We start from the raw sequence: 19,559 nt of genomic DNA on the forward strand, positions 1-19,559 counted from the left end.
ACAAGAGAAACTGAAATAGAGAAGTTTATTACTCACAGGACCTGGAAGAAGTAGCCGGCATGCCTTGAGGGACCACATGGGGAGGTCAAGACAGGATGCAGAGAGAGCAAGAGAGACAGGCCCTGGGGCACATGCTTTGCTAGGATCCGGGGTTGGAGTGCTTTGGAGTGGTTTGGGGTGCTGCTATCTAGGGCGTGTGCTTGCGTGATGGGCTAGTGTCAGTTTAAGGTGCCTGCAGGCCGCTTGACCAAACAAAATGGATCCCAAGACAGCAATACCAGGGAGGAGCTTAGCTAAACTCTTGACACGGAGGGACAGCCAGCACGGGCACTCTTTTCCTGAATGAACAACTAACCAGCTTCTGACTTTGGGAGAAGGAAAACCACTTAGTCCTCAGGACAGTGCTGGATGTCAGGACTGAGGCAAAACTTCAGTATGAAGTCACTGTAAGATCACTCAACATCCCAAGTAGACAGTATGACTGTTCATCCTGACACTGGGTGAAATTAACTTGGAGGAAGGAGATGGTTGAGAAGTGTTATGCATTTAAATTTTACTCAAGTTAGATTTAATTTGCCCATTTATAATATCATGTATGAAAGTGTATTTTGAAAGAATTGGTTTGGTAAGGCAGATAGGGAAGAGTACTGAAAAGGTTTGTTTATTTGTTTTACTGGTTTTTTTTGTTTTTTTTTTGCCTTTGGCAAAAGTTCCATGAGTACTAATTTCATCTGTAAGTGAAAAGTATTTATTATTAGGCCCCAGGCTCACATAAATACAGCAGCAGAAGTTTAAGAAACAAAGTAAAATCGTTTTGATAGATTTCAACAGATTTTTCCCCCTAATTCCACTCACGTGATTTTATACCCATGAGGTTTAGGACTAAACAAAAATGTGAAGTTTTAGCATTATTTGGGGTGTAAATCTTTCAAATGAAAATTGAGGAAAACATTATCAAAGGCCCATGAGAAAAATATAATGAGTTTTAAATAGCACAAATGAAACAGCAAGCAAGGTCTCACGCTGAGAAACAGGGTTAGTGAAAATTTAAGTGAGCCCTGAGCTTAGGGTGTTGAAATTCCTATTTGGAATTTTGTGGCTAACTGGGTGGGGAAATGGGATATTGATATCAGGACAAGATTAAAGCCAAATGCAAAACTCAGAATACATTTATCATGATTATCATTATTGGAGTAGTGGTAATTAATCATGTGCTAAATACCAGCCGTTCAAAGAGCATGTTAATTTGTTACCTTATATGTTGGAGAAATCCATACGTTACTTTATTGTTTGGCAATATTAAGAAACTTGTTATCTAGGATTATCACTGTGCAACATGGCAGAAAAAATAGATCACAGTGTTCTCATGAATGCTGTTTCTGTACTCAGATATATAACCACATCTATATTCATTCCAACACTTCAGGAATCCAAAGTAAAGCAACTGTGCCATTTAAACAATAACAATTGACGCACCCACACACTGAAGTACACTTATGCAATAACATAGCCTCAGAAATGGAGAAATGGTGGCTGGGAAAAGTGAGTTCTATAGAAACTGAAACATTCAGCTGTAAGCCAGAGGATTTTACTTTGTTTCTTCCCTATTCCCACCTCCACCGCACCAAGTTTTATTTGTTTGTTTAATGACATGTAATTTTAAGAGATTTTGAGGAGATAGAAATAAAAAGACCTAATTAAATATTTGTGGACAGAATGGAGAAGGATGAACCAGGAAAGAATTCAGCATTTAGTACTCTGCAGAGAAAGTTTTCAATAAATGTTTTTGGAGGTTTGAATAAATATGAATAACTAAATGAACAGGGATGAACTAATCTGCATATGATTCTGGTTTAGATGACTGACGGAAGAAAGGTCATGCCATGCACACAAAAGGAAAGATGGGTTTATTTTGAGTTTGAGATTCCTATTGTACATACCAGCAAGTTTTGGTAAAACAGGAAGGTTTGAACCTAACGTTTGAGTCTATGGACATTTGTTCTTTGGCATACTAGAGTAATCTTGGAATATTTGATGAGAATTGCTTACAGCTTTCAAACAACTTAGCTAGGAAATAAAATCTAATATTATCCTTTTGAAAATAATAGATTGTACTGTAGAAATGGCATGAATTAGAACTGACAGTGATTGAAATCATCATTTTCTAAATAATCACTTCTTGTTGGAAACATTAAAAACTGCAAAAATTGGCCTGAGAATAGTTAAACAAAATGATCCACATAAAATAAAACTAAAATGCAGTACAATTTTGTTAATAAGTAGAGTATGATTAAAGATTTAAGCTTCTTGTGAAAACTGTCACAAGAAATCGATGGTTAGATTAAACTGTAAAATTTGAATTGAGAAAATTTGCTTTCATTAATAAAAATGGCCTCAAAGTCAAAGCTATAACAGTAATATTATGTTATCCAAAAATAATTGTGCTGTCTTTATGGTAAAATTTAAACAGAAATAACATTGATTGAGATGAAAAGAATTTTAATAAAATACAGTCGAAAAGGTACATAAGTTGTTTGACAGTGCAGTATAGGAAATTGATCAAGAAATTAAGTTGAATTAACAATGTTTGATCTGAAAAATACTCTATTAACAACAATTCATCTAGGTTAAATCTTTACGGCTAAGATCTTTGTGTTTGTAAAGACAGCATCAAAACCTTGTTGGGAATCAAAGTGGCAAGACCAAAACAACAGAGTCAAAATAAGGAGACAAAAACATTCTGCTCAGCCCCTGGATGGGGGTCGAGAGCTTAGGAGAGAGAGAGCTGAAGTAGAGATCTAAGTCTGGGAGACTTTAGAAAGTATGTGAAAGTTGAAGCCATGGATATGGATGAGCCATTCTGGGAGAGAAGAGGACCAAAGAATTGGAGTCCAGTCAAATATAGGAAAAGATTGTGACGTGAAAATGAAAAAGAGGACGATGATTACGTTTTGTCTCTCAAGGTTCTACTCTCCCGGGTAGCAACGTTTAGCATTGACTTTGATATTTTTAAACTCTCTAAATTATAACCTGTATCCATATTCAAGAAAATGTGCGATATTATGAAACTGCAATTGTAGCATTTCAGAGTGTATGCAGAACAGTTCTATTGTCTTGATGCCCAGATGTCAACTTAAGTATGATCCAGATGCAACATATTTTGGACCATATTAAATATCTACTTGTCCTACTTTTATTGTTGTATGTAAAAAGCAATGTAGTCTGTTTATCTTTTAGCTCTTTGATAGAATAAAGCTCTTCTGGATGCCAGCAAAACATCAACCAGATTTTATATATCTAAGGCATGTCCCACTTCGAAAAGTCCATCTCTTCACAGTTATTCAGATGAGTTGCCTTGGCCTTTTGTGGATAATAAAAGTTTCAAGAGCTGCCATTGTCTTTCCCATGATGGTATGAAACTTCTAAGTCAACTCTTTTTCTCTTCCTCTAATTTCTGCTCTCTTTGGAAACATGTGAACTGAAATTGTAACAATAGAGTCATTTTGAAGAATTATGGGAAAACTTGGTATAAACTTTAGCCACAAAAACTAGTGATTAGGATAGAGTTTGAGATTATAAATGAATTTCGGTGATTTATATTAGTTTTGTCTCTATCATTCTGAATATTGGTAGCAGTTGGAATTAATTGAAGTTGAATGGGAAAACGTAAACTTTCAAAATTTAACATTAAAGATATACTAGCAAATCTGAAAAGGTAGGGGATTTTTAAAATTAAATTTCATTAAATATTTCAGATAAATTTCAAATGCCTCCAAAAATATAGCGAATTTGAATGACTATAAATAATTTAATATATTATCAGCATAGATAAGAATGGTTTAATGTTCATTTGAAATAATGCAAAGTATTAACTACATGTATGTAAGGAAACAGTCAAATGTCTTTTGTGGTTTTTTTAATAGCTTCTTTAAATGACTCCTATAAAATCAGAGCCATTATTATGGGGATGTGGTAAGAAAAGGAAATGAAGGAAGCAAAAGTACAGACGATATCTTTCATACACATATATCTTCAAATTACACTTTAATCTCAGCTCTAATTGAAATTGATTTGTTTCTAGCAAAAAACAAACAAACAAACCTACATTTCTCATTTCTATTTTTTCCCTGTTTTAAACTATTTTATTATTTACTTCAGGTGTTAGCTCTGGTGTTTGTAAGAAAGTTGATGGACTTTTTGTTTACCAAACGGGAACTCAGCTGGTTGGATGATTTAATGCCTGAGAGTAAGAAAAAGAAACTAGAAGATGCTGAAAAAGAGGTAAGTCAGAGCAAAATCAATATCTTATAAAGAAAAAGAAGTACTTGTACAGGAATAGCTCTTTGCAAAATTAAATTGTTGTGCTTATCTTTAGATAGTGATTACTAACAACCACAGGTGGACTAGTTTGGAAGATTAATGTTTAAAATCATAAAGTTGGAACTTGAACAGAGAGAGCACACAAATCTTACATGAGGAAACCAAACCCTAATGAAATATGCAAGTACTTTGTACTTCCTTATCTTCTAAATTGTAAGGTTTATTTTTCTGATTCCTACCCTGTGGATGACAGAAACTTACTGATGCTTAACTATTTCCAAATTATGGTCATGCAATGATTGCTTTTTGGTTGAATATGTGAGAAGAAAAAGGAGACATTATTACTGTTGGTATTTTTCTAGGGAACAAAATTTTAATCAAAAGATTCTAATTCTAATCAAAAGATAAAATTAGTTATTCTTGAAATAGATGAAATGCTTAAGAGGAAAATGTTGATCTGATTTACTTTCTAAGTGATTTAAGATTGAGTAAATGTTGTTTGAGGAACTTTTGGGATTTAATTACTTTCATGAACTACTGATTTATCCTATTATGTTTTGTATGTTAAAACAATTTGTTTTGGGGTTGGCCCAGTGACGCGGGCGGTTGGGTGCGCGCGCTCCGCTGCCCAGCCCCGGGTTCGCCAGTTCCGGTTCTGGGCGCGCACCGACCCACCGCTTGGCAAGCCATGCTGTGGCAGCATCCCATATAACGTGGAGGAAGATGGGCATGGATGTTAGCCCAGAGCCAGTCTTCCTCAGCAAAAAAAAGAGGAGGATTGGCAGATGTTAGCACAGGGCTGATCTCCTTACAAAAAAAAAACAAAACAATTTCTGTTAAGTTTTATGGCATATTTAAAGTTCACGTGTAAGTCTGGGTCTATTTTGAAGGCTAGTAATCATAATATTTTTAAAGTATATAAAAACTACAAAGAATATAAACAAAAAAAATGAACAGCTCATCATTTAGCAGAATGATTGAGCCCACAGATTATAAAACATAAGAACAAAATTTCCATGTGAATAGAAATGAAAGTGAAAGGAAATATTTGGTGAGAATTGTGCATTATTCTTTCCATTTTTCCCTCTTCTACAAGGTGGTCAGTAAATGTATTCAGTTTCCCATCTACAGCATATTTTCTCAAACCATGGAAATATTCTTCTCGGGCCGGCCCTGTGGCTTGGTGGTTAAGTGCGTGCGCTGTGATGCTGGTGGCCCGGGTTCGGATCCCGGGTGCGCATCGAGGCACCACTTCTCCGTTCATCCTGAGGCCGAGTCCCGCATACAGCAACTAGAAGGATGTGCAGCTACGACATACAACTATCCACTGGGGCTTTGGGGGGAAAAAATAAAATAAATAAAATCTTTAAAAAAAAAAAAAAAAAAAAAAAGAAATATTCTTCTCTTCTTTGGGGAATTCATTTGCAAACATTTTAATGGTCTTATGTTTTACTCAGTCATTAGGTGCAGCCAGATAAAGCCACAAAGTCTAATGAGATTTCTTTTCAGATGTTTCCACAAATATGGCTACATAATGTGAGACTATCTGGCATTCCTTTACTTTTCCATGATGTCCCATCACTGACAATGGATTCTCACATTTAGAGATTGATCATGATAATGTATCTTAATTCTGTATGAATATTTCAATTTTCCCAAATATTTTGGAAGACATACTTAGAATCATACTTCTAGTAATATTAATATAACATTAAAAATATCATATTATAAAATTTTTGTTGTTATTTCTTTATTTTTCTGTTTGGTATATTCTTATTTAAGCATGAAAGATTTTTTAAAATAATGCTTTAACTAGGATATTTTGATAGTCTCTATTTCTTTTTAGGGCTTTGGTAGAAGTTTGCTCTTATCCTCAGATACTATTCAAGAAAAATATGACAGAACTTGATATAAATTAAATGTAAATAAGATGGGCACCAGAATATAGAAATTCTAAAGCCTTAAATTATGCATACTTGATGTAATTAAAATTATTCAGGTTAAAAACAATTTCCAAGAAGGTTTAAATTCCAAAGAAGACGATTTTGAATACAAAACTCATTGACCGTGAGCTTACCCTTAGTCTTTCTAATAATGAGACTACTATTAAGTGTACTAAAGCAGTTACTTATAAATATAATTTTGCTTTGATTTTCTGTCAAATATCTTTACTACTTCTGTAGGAAAAAGCTAGCAACAGTCCCAGCCATATAATTATCCTGTCTACAGCATTCTCCTTCCATATCCATACCATGGAACATTCTTGCCCTTCTAGAACTTTGTAAAATGAAAAATGATATGTATATATAGTATATTATGCTTAATATTTTTCCCTTTTATCATGCAAAGAAAATTTCAAATTCTCCCTTTTTATGTCTGTGAAGTAGGAGAGAACAAATTTGATAGTTATCATAAATTTATTAAAATCTGCTATTTTCATTGCCCAGAACCACTCACAGAGCTGCATGTGTATGGTACTTATATGTATGTGTGTTATATGTCCCTTTTGGAATTTATTAATCTCAGATAGGCAGGCACCCTATGTAATGAGGTTCCAACCTTTTTACGTTATAGACCCACTGTACTCCAATGGGTATTTACTGTTTCCTGATTATGAAGATAAAGATTTTAGAAGTAGTTAAATATTACTAAATTTCCTAGAACTCATGTTTTCTAAAAGGATACAAGAACAGATTAAAGATCTGTTGAGGCGAATTTATAGCTGTATCCTTCAGATCTTGACTATGAAAAAAAGTAAGGGAACATGCCTTGCAATACATTAATCAGGCAGGTTTACAGACCCTTAAAATCTCAAATAGATTAATATGATGATACTTTCATGTGATCCTCAGTACATGGAAGGAAACAAGAAAACCAATGGTACAGTGAAGATATAATCCATAATTGAACATTAAAATATAGTTCTGACCAGTGCAAAGAAAGATAATTCTCCATCTGACAACTGGAGAGAGAAAAGGAAGTTTGAAGAGGTTCATTTTCTAACTTGGAATTAGTATTAAAAAAATATGATCTGTATAGAGAGCAGGAAGATTTAAGAAGGATTTCACCGAAACTTCAGTTCTGGTTGATTTTCTACTTGGTCACCCAGATCTCGGTATTTCATTTTCTTGAGGTTATGGACTCCACTGAAGGATATGCTCTTCTTACTGTGGCACCTTATATCAAGGCCCAGTCTTAAAGAAATTGTACATTAAGGTGGTAAATGGACAAGTTCTCCAGAAATGTTGCATTTCTGCAATTACTCAAATTAATTGAGTAACTTTGTGATCTGGAAAGATGGTAAATAGCAGAAATGTCTCAGCTCCCTGAGACTTGAATTTAAAGTAGGCTCACCTCTTGTCCTTTTGATGATAGTTACAAGCTTGTACCTTTATCATCCAGGGTTTTACTATCAGTAGCCCACTTCTGGTCTTATGGCATTGAGAAAACATTAGTTTGACCTTAAAATTCAATAATGAGTTAAGCAGAATAAATAGCTACACAGGCCAGTCCAAGGTCGCAGAGCTTCTGTTCCAAATTTTCATGTACTTCATGCATATGCATACGCATATGCTTCAGTTTTTAGAAAGAAAGGATTATAATCAGGATAGAAATGAATATTGGAACCCTGACATTTTGCACATTGCTCTGTGTAAAGGGAAGACTGCAGAATCAAATTCTGAATGTCCAAATTTGCTCAGAGTACCAACATGCCTTCCTTCCCACTTAAATATTCTTTAGGACATTATACACATTTGACAAAAGGGTTGCTGTTAAAAGCAGAAAGCCCCACCAGAATGTTTGCTCCTGGGTGGGGGAGAAGGAGGTTAATGTTAGATAAATCCTGGAAATTCAGCTCTGGGCAGCGATCAGGATATTGACATCTCTTGGTTTATGGGAGGTTCACCCTAGCATACATGGTATAGGAAAAAACAAAAAGGGGGCAAATGAGGCATGTGATCTGAATGAAGCAGGATCATGAGCAAGGCCAAGAAGATGCAAAAGCAATCTAAAAACAAGGGCAATTAAACAAATTACAGAGCACGTCTTACTGCTAAAAAAGATCAGAATTGGTTATGGATTTGGGAAGCATGGCCTAATTATTACACAGGCAATGTTATTTCTGATTGAATCTTAGGGTGAGGAAAGCATGTTCTTCTTCCTCAAGTGGTGATTTTCAAAGTGTAGTCCCAGGACCTCTGCTGCATCAGCCAATGCCTGGCCGCTTGTTAGAAATGCAAATTCTTGGACTCTACTCCAGACCTATTGAATCAAAACTCTGGGGATTGGGCCAGAAATCTGTGTTAACAAGACCTCCGAGGTGATTCTGACGCATGCTAAAATTTGAGATAAGACCTTTCCTAAAACCACAGAATCTGTATCTCCAGAATATAATCTTCTAAATCCAAGGTTACGTTATCAGAATTTTTGTGTTTTATAATAATTTAGATAAGTCACTTAGAGACACTGAATCAAATATTCTGATGAAAAACGTATGAAAAACATCCATCTGTTTATATGAATTCTATGTGGACGACCCCTCTTCCTCATTTTTTCTTTTCAGCTTTCATTGTTAAATGAGTAGTTTTATGTATTGGCTCTTCTATCTATTGGAAATTTTAAGAGATAACTCTTATAAATATAACACTTTATGGGTTTCAAAGTATTTTTAACATATATATGTAATGCTTGCAGCATTATCTATTCTATTTGTAATTGAGGAAGGATATGATCAGACTTCTTATGTTCTGTAGGCCTTGTTTTCCTCTTGGTTAAAATAAAAGGGTTAAACTTGATTTCTGAAGTCTCTTCCATTTCTTAAGATCTATGAATTCTAAAATTTCTGAATATTTTCTCTAATACTCTAGGATCTTTGTGAACACTGGCTCTCCGCTGTTGTACTTTGAGCTATTTGAGGGTTCCTACATAGATGCGGACTTTCTGAGAAATGGATATAGTGACAGATGCTACCTGTTTCACTAAAGGTAGAGCATTTGTTAGGTGTCATGATATATGAATCATATTTTTTATGCTATCACAAAATATAATTCAGATTCATGATGTAGTTTTGATGAATAACAACCTATTCGTCAAAACACACTACAATTTGACTCCAATTTTATTTCCACTTATACTCAGCATAGGCCTTTGGCTTCAGCCAGGCTGTTCATTGTCGTACAAACACATCTTATTTATTCCCACCTTTTATCTTTGGCCCACATTGTTTCTTCCCACCTAGGGTTTCTTCCTTTCTACAACCAAACTGATAAATAAGACTGGCTCAGATACCACTTTCTCTGCTCCTGTACTTTTTACGATGATCCTTCTGATCCTCTGAGAGTAGGGTTTACATTTTTCTTTTCACTGTTGTATCCAAAGTACCTAGCAGACTTCCTGTCATGTAGATCGTGCTTAATACATGTTCGTTGAATTGATTCATGAATAACTCCTGGATTATTCTTCTTATTCACTGTGTGCTTGGCACATAATTCATGCTCCATAAATGTTTGAGTGCTGTTGAGTGGATTAGTTTTCTTAAGCCTCAATTTTCCTGTCTTTTACTGGATATAGCATTAACTGTCCTTTGCTTATTTAGTGTCTGAAAAATGCTTTGACTATCTTAAATACAAGATGGCATTTAAGTCACAGTGTGAATATTCCTCTAGTCAAATTGGTAAAACCCCTCAAACGTTCTTGAGTAAACTTGGATCATCATCCTTTTAACATCTTCACCATGTTGTAGAACTCAGTATATTTTTGATGAACACTGTGTAAATGAAGCGCGGAATGGAACTCATTTTCAGGTACTTCTGACTTGTAAAGTGATGGATACCCGCTTAGCTTTATGCTCTCTCTGTCTCTCTTTTCTGTGTGGTTGAGATAAACTAGGTTGTGATTGTCGTGACGGCTAGTGCCTGATTTGACTGCTCCTCCCCAGAGAGTCTAAATTTTTGGCTTCCTCACAGTGCTGCCTGGGATGCAGCCGGCCCTCCATCCCCGAGCTCCAGGGCCCACCCAGCTTCCTTCTGGCACTGAAGGCAGCGGCTGCTCTGCCACCCTTCTCTTCAGATAAGCATGGCTTGGAAAAGCTATCTTTAGAGGTGATGAGGTTTTGTTTGGATAGAATTATGACTAGTATAAAGCCCACACATGCTAACAAGCCACAGAGTGCAAAATAATTATTGAAAGCAATTTGAAAGAAAAGTGGAAAATCATCTGAGGAAAAAACAAAATTGTTCCCAAAGCCTTCGTCCAATTTTTTGCTGTTAGATTGAATCTTGAGCCTTAGCTTTCTGCTGCCAGGTAACCTAAGGACTGATGGCACTGTTCTTCTCTTCAGCTTTTTTGAGTTTTACTCTTTATTAAACCTTTGTACCTTGCTTCTTGACATTTTATTCTCAGTTGATCAGAAAACATCCTATATACAAAGCTTATCTTTCAGTGGACAACCTTGTATCTTGGGGTTTACTTAAATAGCATTTGGGATTGCTAGATTTCTTCTATGTCCCTCTGTGTCCATTAAGGTAAGCTTTTCTATAAAAAAGTAACCTTTTCTACCTGAAAGGATACATATGCTCTGCTCATGGCCTCAATGATGTGCATATAAGTTAATATGAGATACGTATTATGTTCCATGTATAGTGACTAACCCACTTGCCAGGCATGCCTCATTCTAGGCTGCAGATTAGCTCTGCTCAAATGCCTAAATGTGTAATTTCAAACCAAGATACTATCTACTCACGTTAAATTAGTTCTAATAGTACTGCCAAATGACAAGGGGACTAGGCATGCATGAGTAATAGGTACATCTGATGGGTCTTAAAAGAAAAATTTTCCTTGAAGAACAACAGAGAAAGAGAATAGAATTAATCTCCATAATGCAAAGGGGTAACAGACACATGTCATTAGTACTGCAGAGTCTAAATGTAACATAGGGCTTTGTGGGAAGGGGGCATTTATAAGCAGAGAAGTAGCAGAGCTCATGGAGTCTCCTAGCCTCTCCGTTATTCCACAGCATAGGCTGGATATAGATATTCTGTGTGCAGCATGGCCGAGGTCCCAGCAGAGGGGAGCCTGCCTTGGTTAGCAAGGTAGATGTGTACAGAGAACATTCCAAGAGTGAAAATGAGACCTGCCCCTACATTATTTTATATAGTCATAGGTTAGCTGAAGAGGCTCTAGAAGGCACCGTTTCTTTAAGTAGCAGAAATATGTCAAGGGCTCTTCAGACTAGGCAGCATGTAAGTTGAGGGTCAAGATCTGCATACTGAGGACCATGCGAACAGCCTTGCATACCAGGAATGATGACATGAGCCAAAGGTTATGTCTTTCTGGAAAGTGACTTAGACTAGCCAAGCTAGCTCTCTGCTAGGCTACTAAAAGAGGGAAGGCAATAAGCCCCCAGGGCCATCCTTATTTTCACTCCTCAGTTCCCGTTTGGTCAGGGGATCACCTAGCTCTTTATCTCTAAACATCTTAAAATTCCATTTCTGGAGTTGGAGCCAATAATTCTAACATTTTTAAATGGCCCCAAATAGTTCTCTGTACTTGAGCAATGCTAATTGACCCATTTGAAAATAAATGCATTAAGTAGGAGCTATAATCTATGGATAACTAAATTTTTTTTTGGTACATGGAAAAAGATTGATGATAAAATTATTGAAAACTAAACCAGGACATTTCAACATGGTAGAATAAGATTATCTTCATCCCAAAAATATAGTCGTAAAATGTTATATATGAAGAAATGAATATATGAAGCATTTCCACCCTTTAGGGAGAGTGGAATATTGTCATTGTAAGAATGAATCTGAGGCATAAGACAAAAGCATAGGATGCATCTAAGTAGAAAGGCACACCTGTGTTTTGGTCCATGCAGAAGCATATCTTCTACTGTCTCTTTCCAAGTCGCTAGAGGCATGGTTCTCAAAGTGTTGTTCTAGACCAGCATAATCGGCGTCACCTGGAAACTTGTTAGAAATGTAAATTCTTGGGCCCTATTCCAGACTTACTGAATCAGATACTCTGGAGGTGGGGCCAAGCATTCTGTATTTTTAACAAGCCCTCCAGATGAGTCTGATGTAAACTCAAGTTTTAGAACCACTGCTCTAAATATATCCCTCAGCCCCTCCTAATAGAACATTTTGGAAATGTAATTTCAACTTTGTAACAACACACTGATTATGTTAACCATACTCTTTTTCTCATAAAATTTAGATTAATTTTTTTAAAAATCTGCTTGGAAATTAACCATGTTTTACATTGAGTGACATGAAGGGGATTGTTGTTAGCATTTAAATTACTTTGTGGTATGAGACTCTCATTAATTACTTTATGTTCTTGGTAGCTGATGCTTTATTGAAAGGACCTGTGCTAGCATTAATAAATGCAAACAAAGTGGAAGGTTCTTAGGTTAATGAGACAGTGAGACATTAATCTGTGTTTCTTCTTTAATGTAAAATGGAGACTCATCAGGTTCACTTTATATATTTTACATTTGTCTTTCCAGGAAGAACAAAGTATGTTAGCTATGGAAGATGAGGGCACAGTACATCTCCCATTGGAAGGACACTATAGGTAAGATATAAATGTAAAAACACAGCAATTTGAGGAATGGAATGTGTTGTTATATACTCTACTTAAGAATTTCATACTATATGCATTCGTATAGAGGTTTGTTGAAGCTCTGTTAGAGTAGAAAGAACCGAGACTAGGAATTAGATGACCCTATCCCAGTTCTAAGTTCTGTCACTAATAGCTCTGTGAGTATAGCCAAGTAGCATAAAATGAAGACATACAGGGAGCTGTTAATTGAAGTCTTTTCTTCTCATATTTTACAATGTGTATGAAAGCTCTCTTTCACATCCTTTGAAAGTAGCACCTGAAGGCAGGTGGCGATTCAATTCTGGGATAAATGAGCTATGTATTCACTAAGTTAATCACAGGTTAATGTTTGAACTCTGGGAATTTACCCCTTAAAAAAGGCACTTCCAAATAGGTAATCTATTTCCTGAGTTGAAGGAATCAGTTATACCAGTCATTTTAGGAAATATTTATGTAACTCTCCAAAATATGCTAATCTTCTTTATGCACAAAGACATAGCAAAAGAAAGCAAACTCTTGTAAGTTTTAATAAAAAATTTTGAAAATATTTGGCCAAAAGTTATATGTACGGTCTCAAAGTGCTTAAGGATAATTTAAAGCCATCCCAGTAAAAAAGCAGAGAAGACTTTTTTCTTTTTTTTTTTTTTTTTTTTTTTGGAATTTTAACAGCTTTATTGAGGTATAATTCACATACAATGATACATACATTCATTTTAGGTGTAGTTTGACGACTTGGATATAGTGTTTGGATATAGTCATGCAATCTCCACCACAATCAAGAACCATGAAAAGTTAGGATGATTCGTGCAAACCATCATTCAGTCTCTGAGTTTTGTACAGCAGTGTTCTGAATAGGTTTCTACCAGTGCCCCCAAAGCTGCCACTGCCCCTGAGTGCTTGCACCAACTACACTTAGAACAGGGTAAAAGCCACATAAATGGGGAACTGAATTCAGATAGCTCCTTTCTTTACCTCCTCTGACCACATACTGCCAATCAGAATCTGTCTGCTTCTGTTCACTCTTCAATGTCTCTGGGTTTTATAGAGAAGACTTTTTTCTGAGGAGAGAAGTTGTCATAGTGTTAGAAAATAAAACATGAGAGAATCTTCTGGATCTTCAAGGTCTGACTGTAAAATCATATTTCCTAGATTTTTAAAATATAATTATCTACCACTTAAGGGTTAGCACAAGTATAGAAGGTGTTGTCTTCCTTTTTTTTTTTTTTTTTTTTAACAATATTTATGTTTTAAAATCCTGTTGATTGTTTAGTTGAATCAGCATATTCCCAAGTGTGTTTTGTAGAAACCAAGTCTCATGTGGTACCCCTCTCAAAGAATTCTGTGGTTAAGTAAGTTTGGAAAATATTCCATACTGCATTCCAGTTTGGAATTTCATAAAGCACATGGCATATTAAAGAATCTAAGTAGTACTGCCTTAAAAAGAAAAGTTTAACTTTGTTTAATCTAGCATTTTCTAAAGTGTTTTGCTCACAAGACTCTTTGTTATATAATATTACCAAAAACTTATATTCCACATGACAGTCTTTTGGGAATTATTTGACCTCCTGCTTCGAGTTATCAAGGGCTGGATGGATTAGAGGAATTAACACATGTCAGATTGGGCAAGGGAGGGAGCATGTGAGACCCAAGGCTTTGCTCCCGACTCTTGGTGTTCCTCTTAAAAGTTGGATTTGTTGCATCAATGAGGGTCATATGAAGCCTAGGCTATCTGTAGAAGTGGATTTTTTTCACAGCAGAGTATCTTTCCTACATGTGGTAAGAATAATGCTGTTTTCTCACTTAATGAAACTTTCTTTGATTTGGCCTATGATTTATCTCTGCTACCATTTGGTTGTGTTTCTAGCCCTGGGCATTTGGAGCACTCTGAATGTCATGTATAATTGGTGCCACTTTAAAATGTAAAAAAACGTAGTATAGGTGCTGATATTACAGGCTCCCTCAGCCATTTGGAAAGACCTCTGCCAAATACACAGGCTGCATTCATTTATTCAACAAATATTTATCGAGTGGCTTCTAAGTGCCAGGCTCCGTCTAGGTCTTGGGGGAACAGCAGTGGACAAATGGTCAAGAAACCTTGTTCTCGTGAAGCTTGTATTCAAGTAGACTGGAGGTAGGGGGAGACAGAAAATAAACAAATGAACAAGTAGGGTAGTATAGTATTTCAGATGGTGAAAGTGGAATAAAAACAAAAAGCAAACAAGAAGGATAAGGGTGCTATGAGGGGATGGAAATAGAAATTTTAAATAGAGTAGTCAGAGAAGGCCTGTTTGAGTAGGTGACATTTGAACAAAGGAGGGAAAGGGCTGTACCATGTGAAGGAACATTACAGGCAGAGGGAAGAGCACGTACAAGGCCCGGAGACAGCAGCAAGCCTATAGTGTTCCAGAATGGTCAGGGGGCCATTGCATGTGGCTGGAGGGGAAGAAGCAGAGGTGTAATAGCAGGAGATGAAGTTGGAGGGGTGGGGTGGGGTCAGAACCTATAGTGCATCTAGTTGGCTTTGACTCTGAGTGAGTGGGAGCTATTGCAGAGTCTGAGCAGAAGAGTGAAGTGCTCTGCTGAGCTACAAACGTTAGGGGCCAGAGGCTAAGAATGAACATGCAGAACCTAATCGTTGTAATTTGAAATGGTCATTTGAAATTAATTAGGAAAACTGTAGCCAAAACCAATTCTGTAAAACTAGAATCTTTCATTTAGATTTTTATTTTTTACATTTTTTAATAATTGAGAGAACTATTCAAATTTTCAATTTTTAATTATCAAAAATACTATGCAAAGGCATAAGACTGTTCTATATTTAGTTTCTATTACTAGATAACTGCAGTTACTTGTTTAATGCTTATTATTTCATTTTGGGTAAACTCCTGTCTAGAGATGATCCATCTGTGATCAATATTTCTGATGAAATGTCAAAGGCTGCCTTGTGGAGGAATCTTCTGATTACTGCCGATAACTCAAAAGATAAGGAGTCAAGCTTTCCTTCTAAAAGGTTTGAACTCTAAAATAATGTGAACTTATACTAATCCCAGTCGTTTTATGACATGAATCCATTAGCAAAAGAATAGCATTAGTTTCCATTGAATTTAAATCTAAAATGTTTCAGAAGATTCTTTTAAAAAGTGGGTAGAAATTGTAATTATCACATTTGTTTGTTTTTCAACATCTCCCTTTCAAATTAAAAGCTCACTCCAAAACTATGACAGTGGGGAGAAATGGTGCTATAAATGAGTCCCAGTGCATGACATTTTTGGACATTCCTTTTAGTCTACCCTTTTGCAGTGGGATTTTCTTGTATTCTCTCATCACCACTGCCCAGGACCCCTTAGATGTCTGTCCACATTTTGCTATCCCCCATTGTCCTTTTTTAAAACCATATGGCACATGCAATGGTCATTTTGTATTTAGTATATTTCTAATCCCGTATTCCAACCCCGTAAAAATCTTCCCTAACCTCTTTACCCCAAAACTTTCAGTTCCAGAAAGTTCTATCCCTTCTTACTTCTCTGTATGCAAACATTACAAACTACTTCTGTAGTTGTGGATGATAGTTTTAAATGCATGCTGGGGGAAGAGAGTATCCTTAAGTATCAAGACCCTACATCACAGGATTTCCAATTGAATTTGCCAGAATATAAGTAATAGCTTAAACTATCCAGTCTTCTTAGATGCTGATCTGAAGAAAAATCTTTGTGTTATGCTGATATCTCTTCTTATTAAAAGAGTGATTGAGGGATTTGGGACAGTGTTTAATAATTAATTTCCTTTATTTTCATGACCTTAAATTAACTTTTTCTACTTAATTTTTATATTACATTTTTGTCATAAGCTCCCCTTCCTAATCACTCTAGAAGCTGATTCCCCAAAGGTAAGACCCTCTCCCTCAAACCTGTTTCTTGGTTGCATTTCCTTATGTTAAATGTGTCTTCTAGAAATCTGGTCAGCCTATGTTCTTTGTGTGAGTTTTGGGGAGGCAAAAGGCATGGAGAGTCTTGGGCTTAGATCCAGTATCAGACTGTCTATGGTGTTCCCATAACTACTCAGCTCTTTAAGAGGGTTTGGAACTTGAGTACACTTTTTCCCCCACATGATTTATACAGATACATTGTATATAAATCAATAAATCTCACAAAACTGTATTTAGTAATGGCATCAAATTTCTATATTGGAAAAAGAAAATTTATCCCTATAATTAAGAAATTGCAAACCTTGGAGCTTCAATTTATGTACCACCATGCTTCCAAACCTGCATGATTTATCTAGCTTCATGAGAATATTTGGAAACATGGGCTAGAAAAAGAGGCTACATTAGACTAAGAGACTATATCTCTTGTTGCTGGTTTTTGTCACCCCAAAATGGCATGCTGCTTCAGTGTCATCTCTATCCCAAACAGCATAAACAAGGCAAACAGTGGATGTGCAGATGTCTTCACCCCAGAAGATCTGGGGATTAGTCACACCTCTCTCTCTCTCTCTTTCTCTCCTATCTCCAACAATTTACTCCAAAGGAGGTTAATATGAGTTACTCAATAGGCTCTCTCAAAGTCTTTTGGTTGATGTTTTCTGTCTTTAAAATCTTCATGTATTTCTTCACTTGGCTCAAGCTGAAGTATTATTTTATTCTAAAACGTGCTTTATCTTCCTCTCCCAAAGATCCCTGCTATCTTCTGATAGAGGCATCCTCACAGTAATTCTGTTTTGCCAGAAGTCTTGGAAGAAAATCAGAGTTATGAGAAGTATTTTCTCAAACTCATTGAAATATGTGCTTGTGGGCCCTTTCACATTAAAAAATATGGCATTTCTATGATTTTTAAAAATGTGAACTCCAGGTTTATAGGTCAAAGTAAAATGCCAGCCATGGAAAATATGTGAAGAATTTGAGACAATCAAGCTTGTAGATTGCTTTCCTTCCTGTATTGTATGGATCCATAGTCCAAAGTCTTTCTCTATTTTACTTTGGTTCAAGCAAAAGTTTGTATGTCATGATGTTTTAGGTACTCCTTAAAGTAAATAGTAAAGTCAAGTGATGCTTTTCACCAGAAAAACCTAGTTGTTTTAAAAATACATATCTAGATGACTTCAGACAGTAGATTAACTCTAGTGAACAATGCAGTGTGCTTTAAGCAGGTCCAATTTTAAAGAGACTATCCTTTATATTTTGATACAACCACTTGTTTCATATTCTTTGAACATATGTTCCCACTAACATCAGGTTCAGACTATTGTGGAATGAAAGTTTACCCAACTTTCTTTACCTTTAGATGTGATAAAATCTGTAGCTTTCCATGTAAAAAATATCTCTTGGTTAGTGGTTAATGTCTTTCATCTTCATAACAGTAGAAATTGGCAGGAAGAGTGTGGCTTCCAGAAATCCTAAATCCACCGGCACTAATAACAGCAATACCCTCCCAAAGCCACTGCTTTCTCTTGGTATCTGTTGAAGACATTGAAGTATGATGACCAGGAACTGTAAAAATTTCATGTCTGCTAGAGTATCCATTCATTACAAAAAGCCCTGAAGAGCAGGTTACCCGAGTCTTCATCTCTTGAGACCTATGCTGGCTTCTGTGCAGTCTTGACACCCCCCACCCTTCCATCCTTTCCCTTGCTATAGGCCCTACATGCTTATCAGAGAAGCCTAGATACCTTTTCTTAGTGGAGTTTAGAATAGCAGTTATATTTTCTCCATTATTTCATTTTTTGTTGTCAAAAATATTTTATCCAGTTTAACAGAAAGAAGGATATAAGAACTACTTGTAAATTCTACCACATCTGCAGGATGTGTAATCTGATCCTAGTTCCACAGTGGTATATGTACATGGGACAGGCTCCTCTTCAGCTTATTGAATGGATTGGTGGAAATAGGTCTCATTAAAAACCACATTGTATCAGAATAGGTGAGCAACTGCTATGTATTATAAAACTGACACCCAAGATCGACATTTCTTGGGAAGGGGCCTGGCAACACTAGGAAAAGCAGCACTTGATTTTGCCCTGGTGGCAGAGGCTAGGCTCTGGGACCACCCTCCCTGCTCCCCTCTATGTCCCGACTCCTACCACCTTCTTCTATCCTGAATTCTCCTTCTCTGCTCTGATTTCCTGGGCCGAGGCTCTCTCTTGACTGCTTGGTAAATGTTGTTCATAACAACTATTTTGGTGTCATTGAAAAGTAACAGTTTCATAGATTGCTTGGCAGCATGAAGGTAGGGCTCACATTTTCTTCTCTCTAGAAATAGTTCTTCTTTATATTCTAAACTGTAACTCCTCAAGGGTAGGGACACTGTCTCATCCATGTTGTATCCCTCGATCTTTGCAGAGTACCTGGAATATAATAGATATGCAATATATGTTTATTGCAATAGCACACAGTAGATATGATATATTTTTAATAAATATGTATAATGTATTTATTACAATGAAAGTCTAGAATTTGATTGATGTCCTAAAAGATGAAGGTAACAAGGAATAAAGCGAGAGTAGCCGTACAGTGAGATTCAAGTCAATAATGTTTTTCATAGAAGTCTTCAGCTGGTTATAAAATTTCTGCTTCATAGTTTGCTGAAATCTAATCTGATATCAAAACCACTGGTTTTAAAGAGGGGAAAAAAAGAAAACCC

At 36.1% G+C, this 19,559-nt stretch overlaps 1 protein-coding gene across 3 annotated transcripts in view; it reads left to right on the top strand.

Annotated features, from left to right (window-relative positions):
- The window catches only part of SLC4A10 (solute carrier family 4 member 10), a 210,272-nt gene that overhangs the window by 188,557 nt on the left and 2,156 nt on the right, over nt 1-19,559 (top strand). For all 3 annotated transcript variants that reach the window (XM_087435291.1, XM_087435292.1, XM_087435293.1), the window contains 4 exons: nt 3,238-3,411; nt 4,159-4,281; nt 12,830-12,897; nt 15,818-15,934. In XM_087435291.1, the coding sequence (XP_087291417.1) occupies nt 3,238-3,411; nt 4,159-4,281; nt 12,830-12,897; nt 15,818-15,934 (482 nt within the window). The remainder of the gene's footprint in view (nt 1-3,237; nt 3,412-4,158; nt 4,282-12,829; nt 12,898-15,817; nt 15,935-19,559) is intronic.

This window comes from Ceratotherium simum, chromosome 9, assembly GCF_057802395.1.
Source record: "Ceratotherium simum simum isolate JZ-2026a chromosome 9, ASM5780239v1, whole genome shotgun sequence".
Classification (NCBI taxonomy): Eukaryota; Metazoa; Chordata; class Mammalia; order Perissodactyla; family Rhinocerotidae; genus Ceratotherium; species Ceratotherium simum.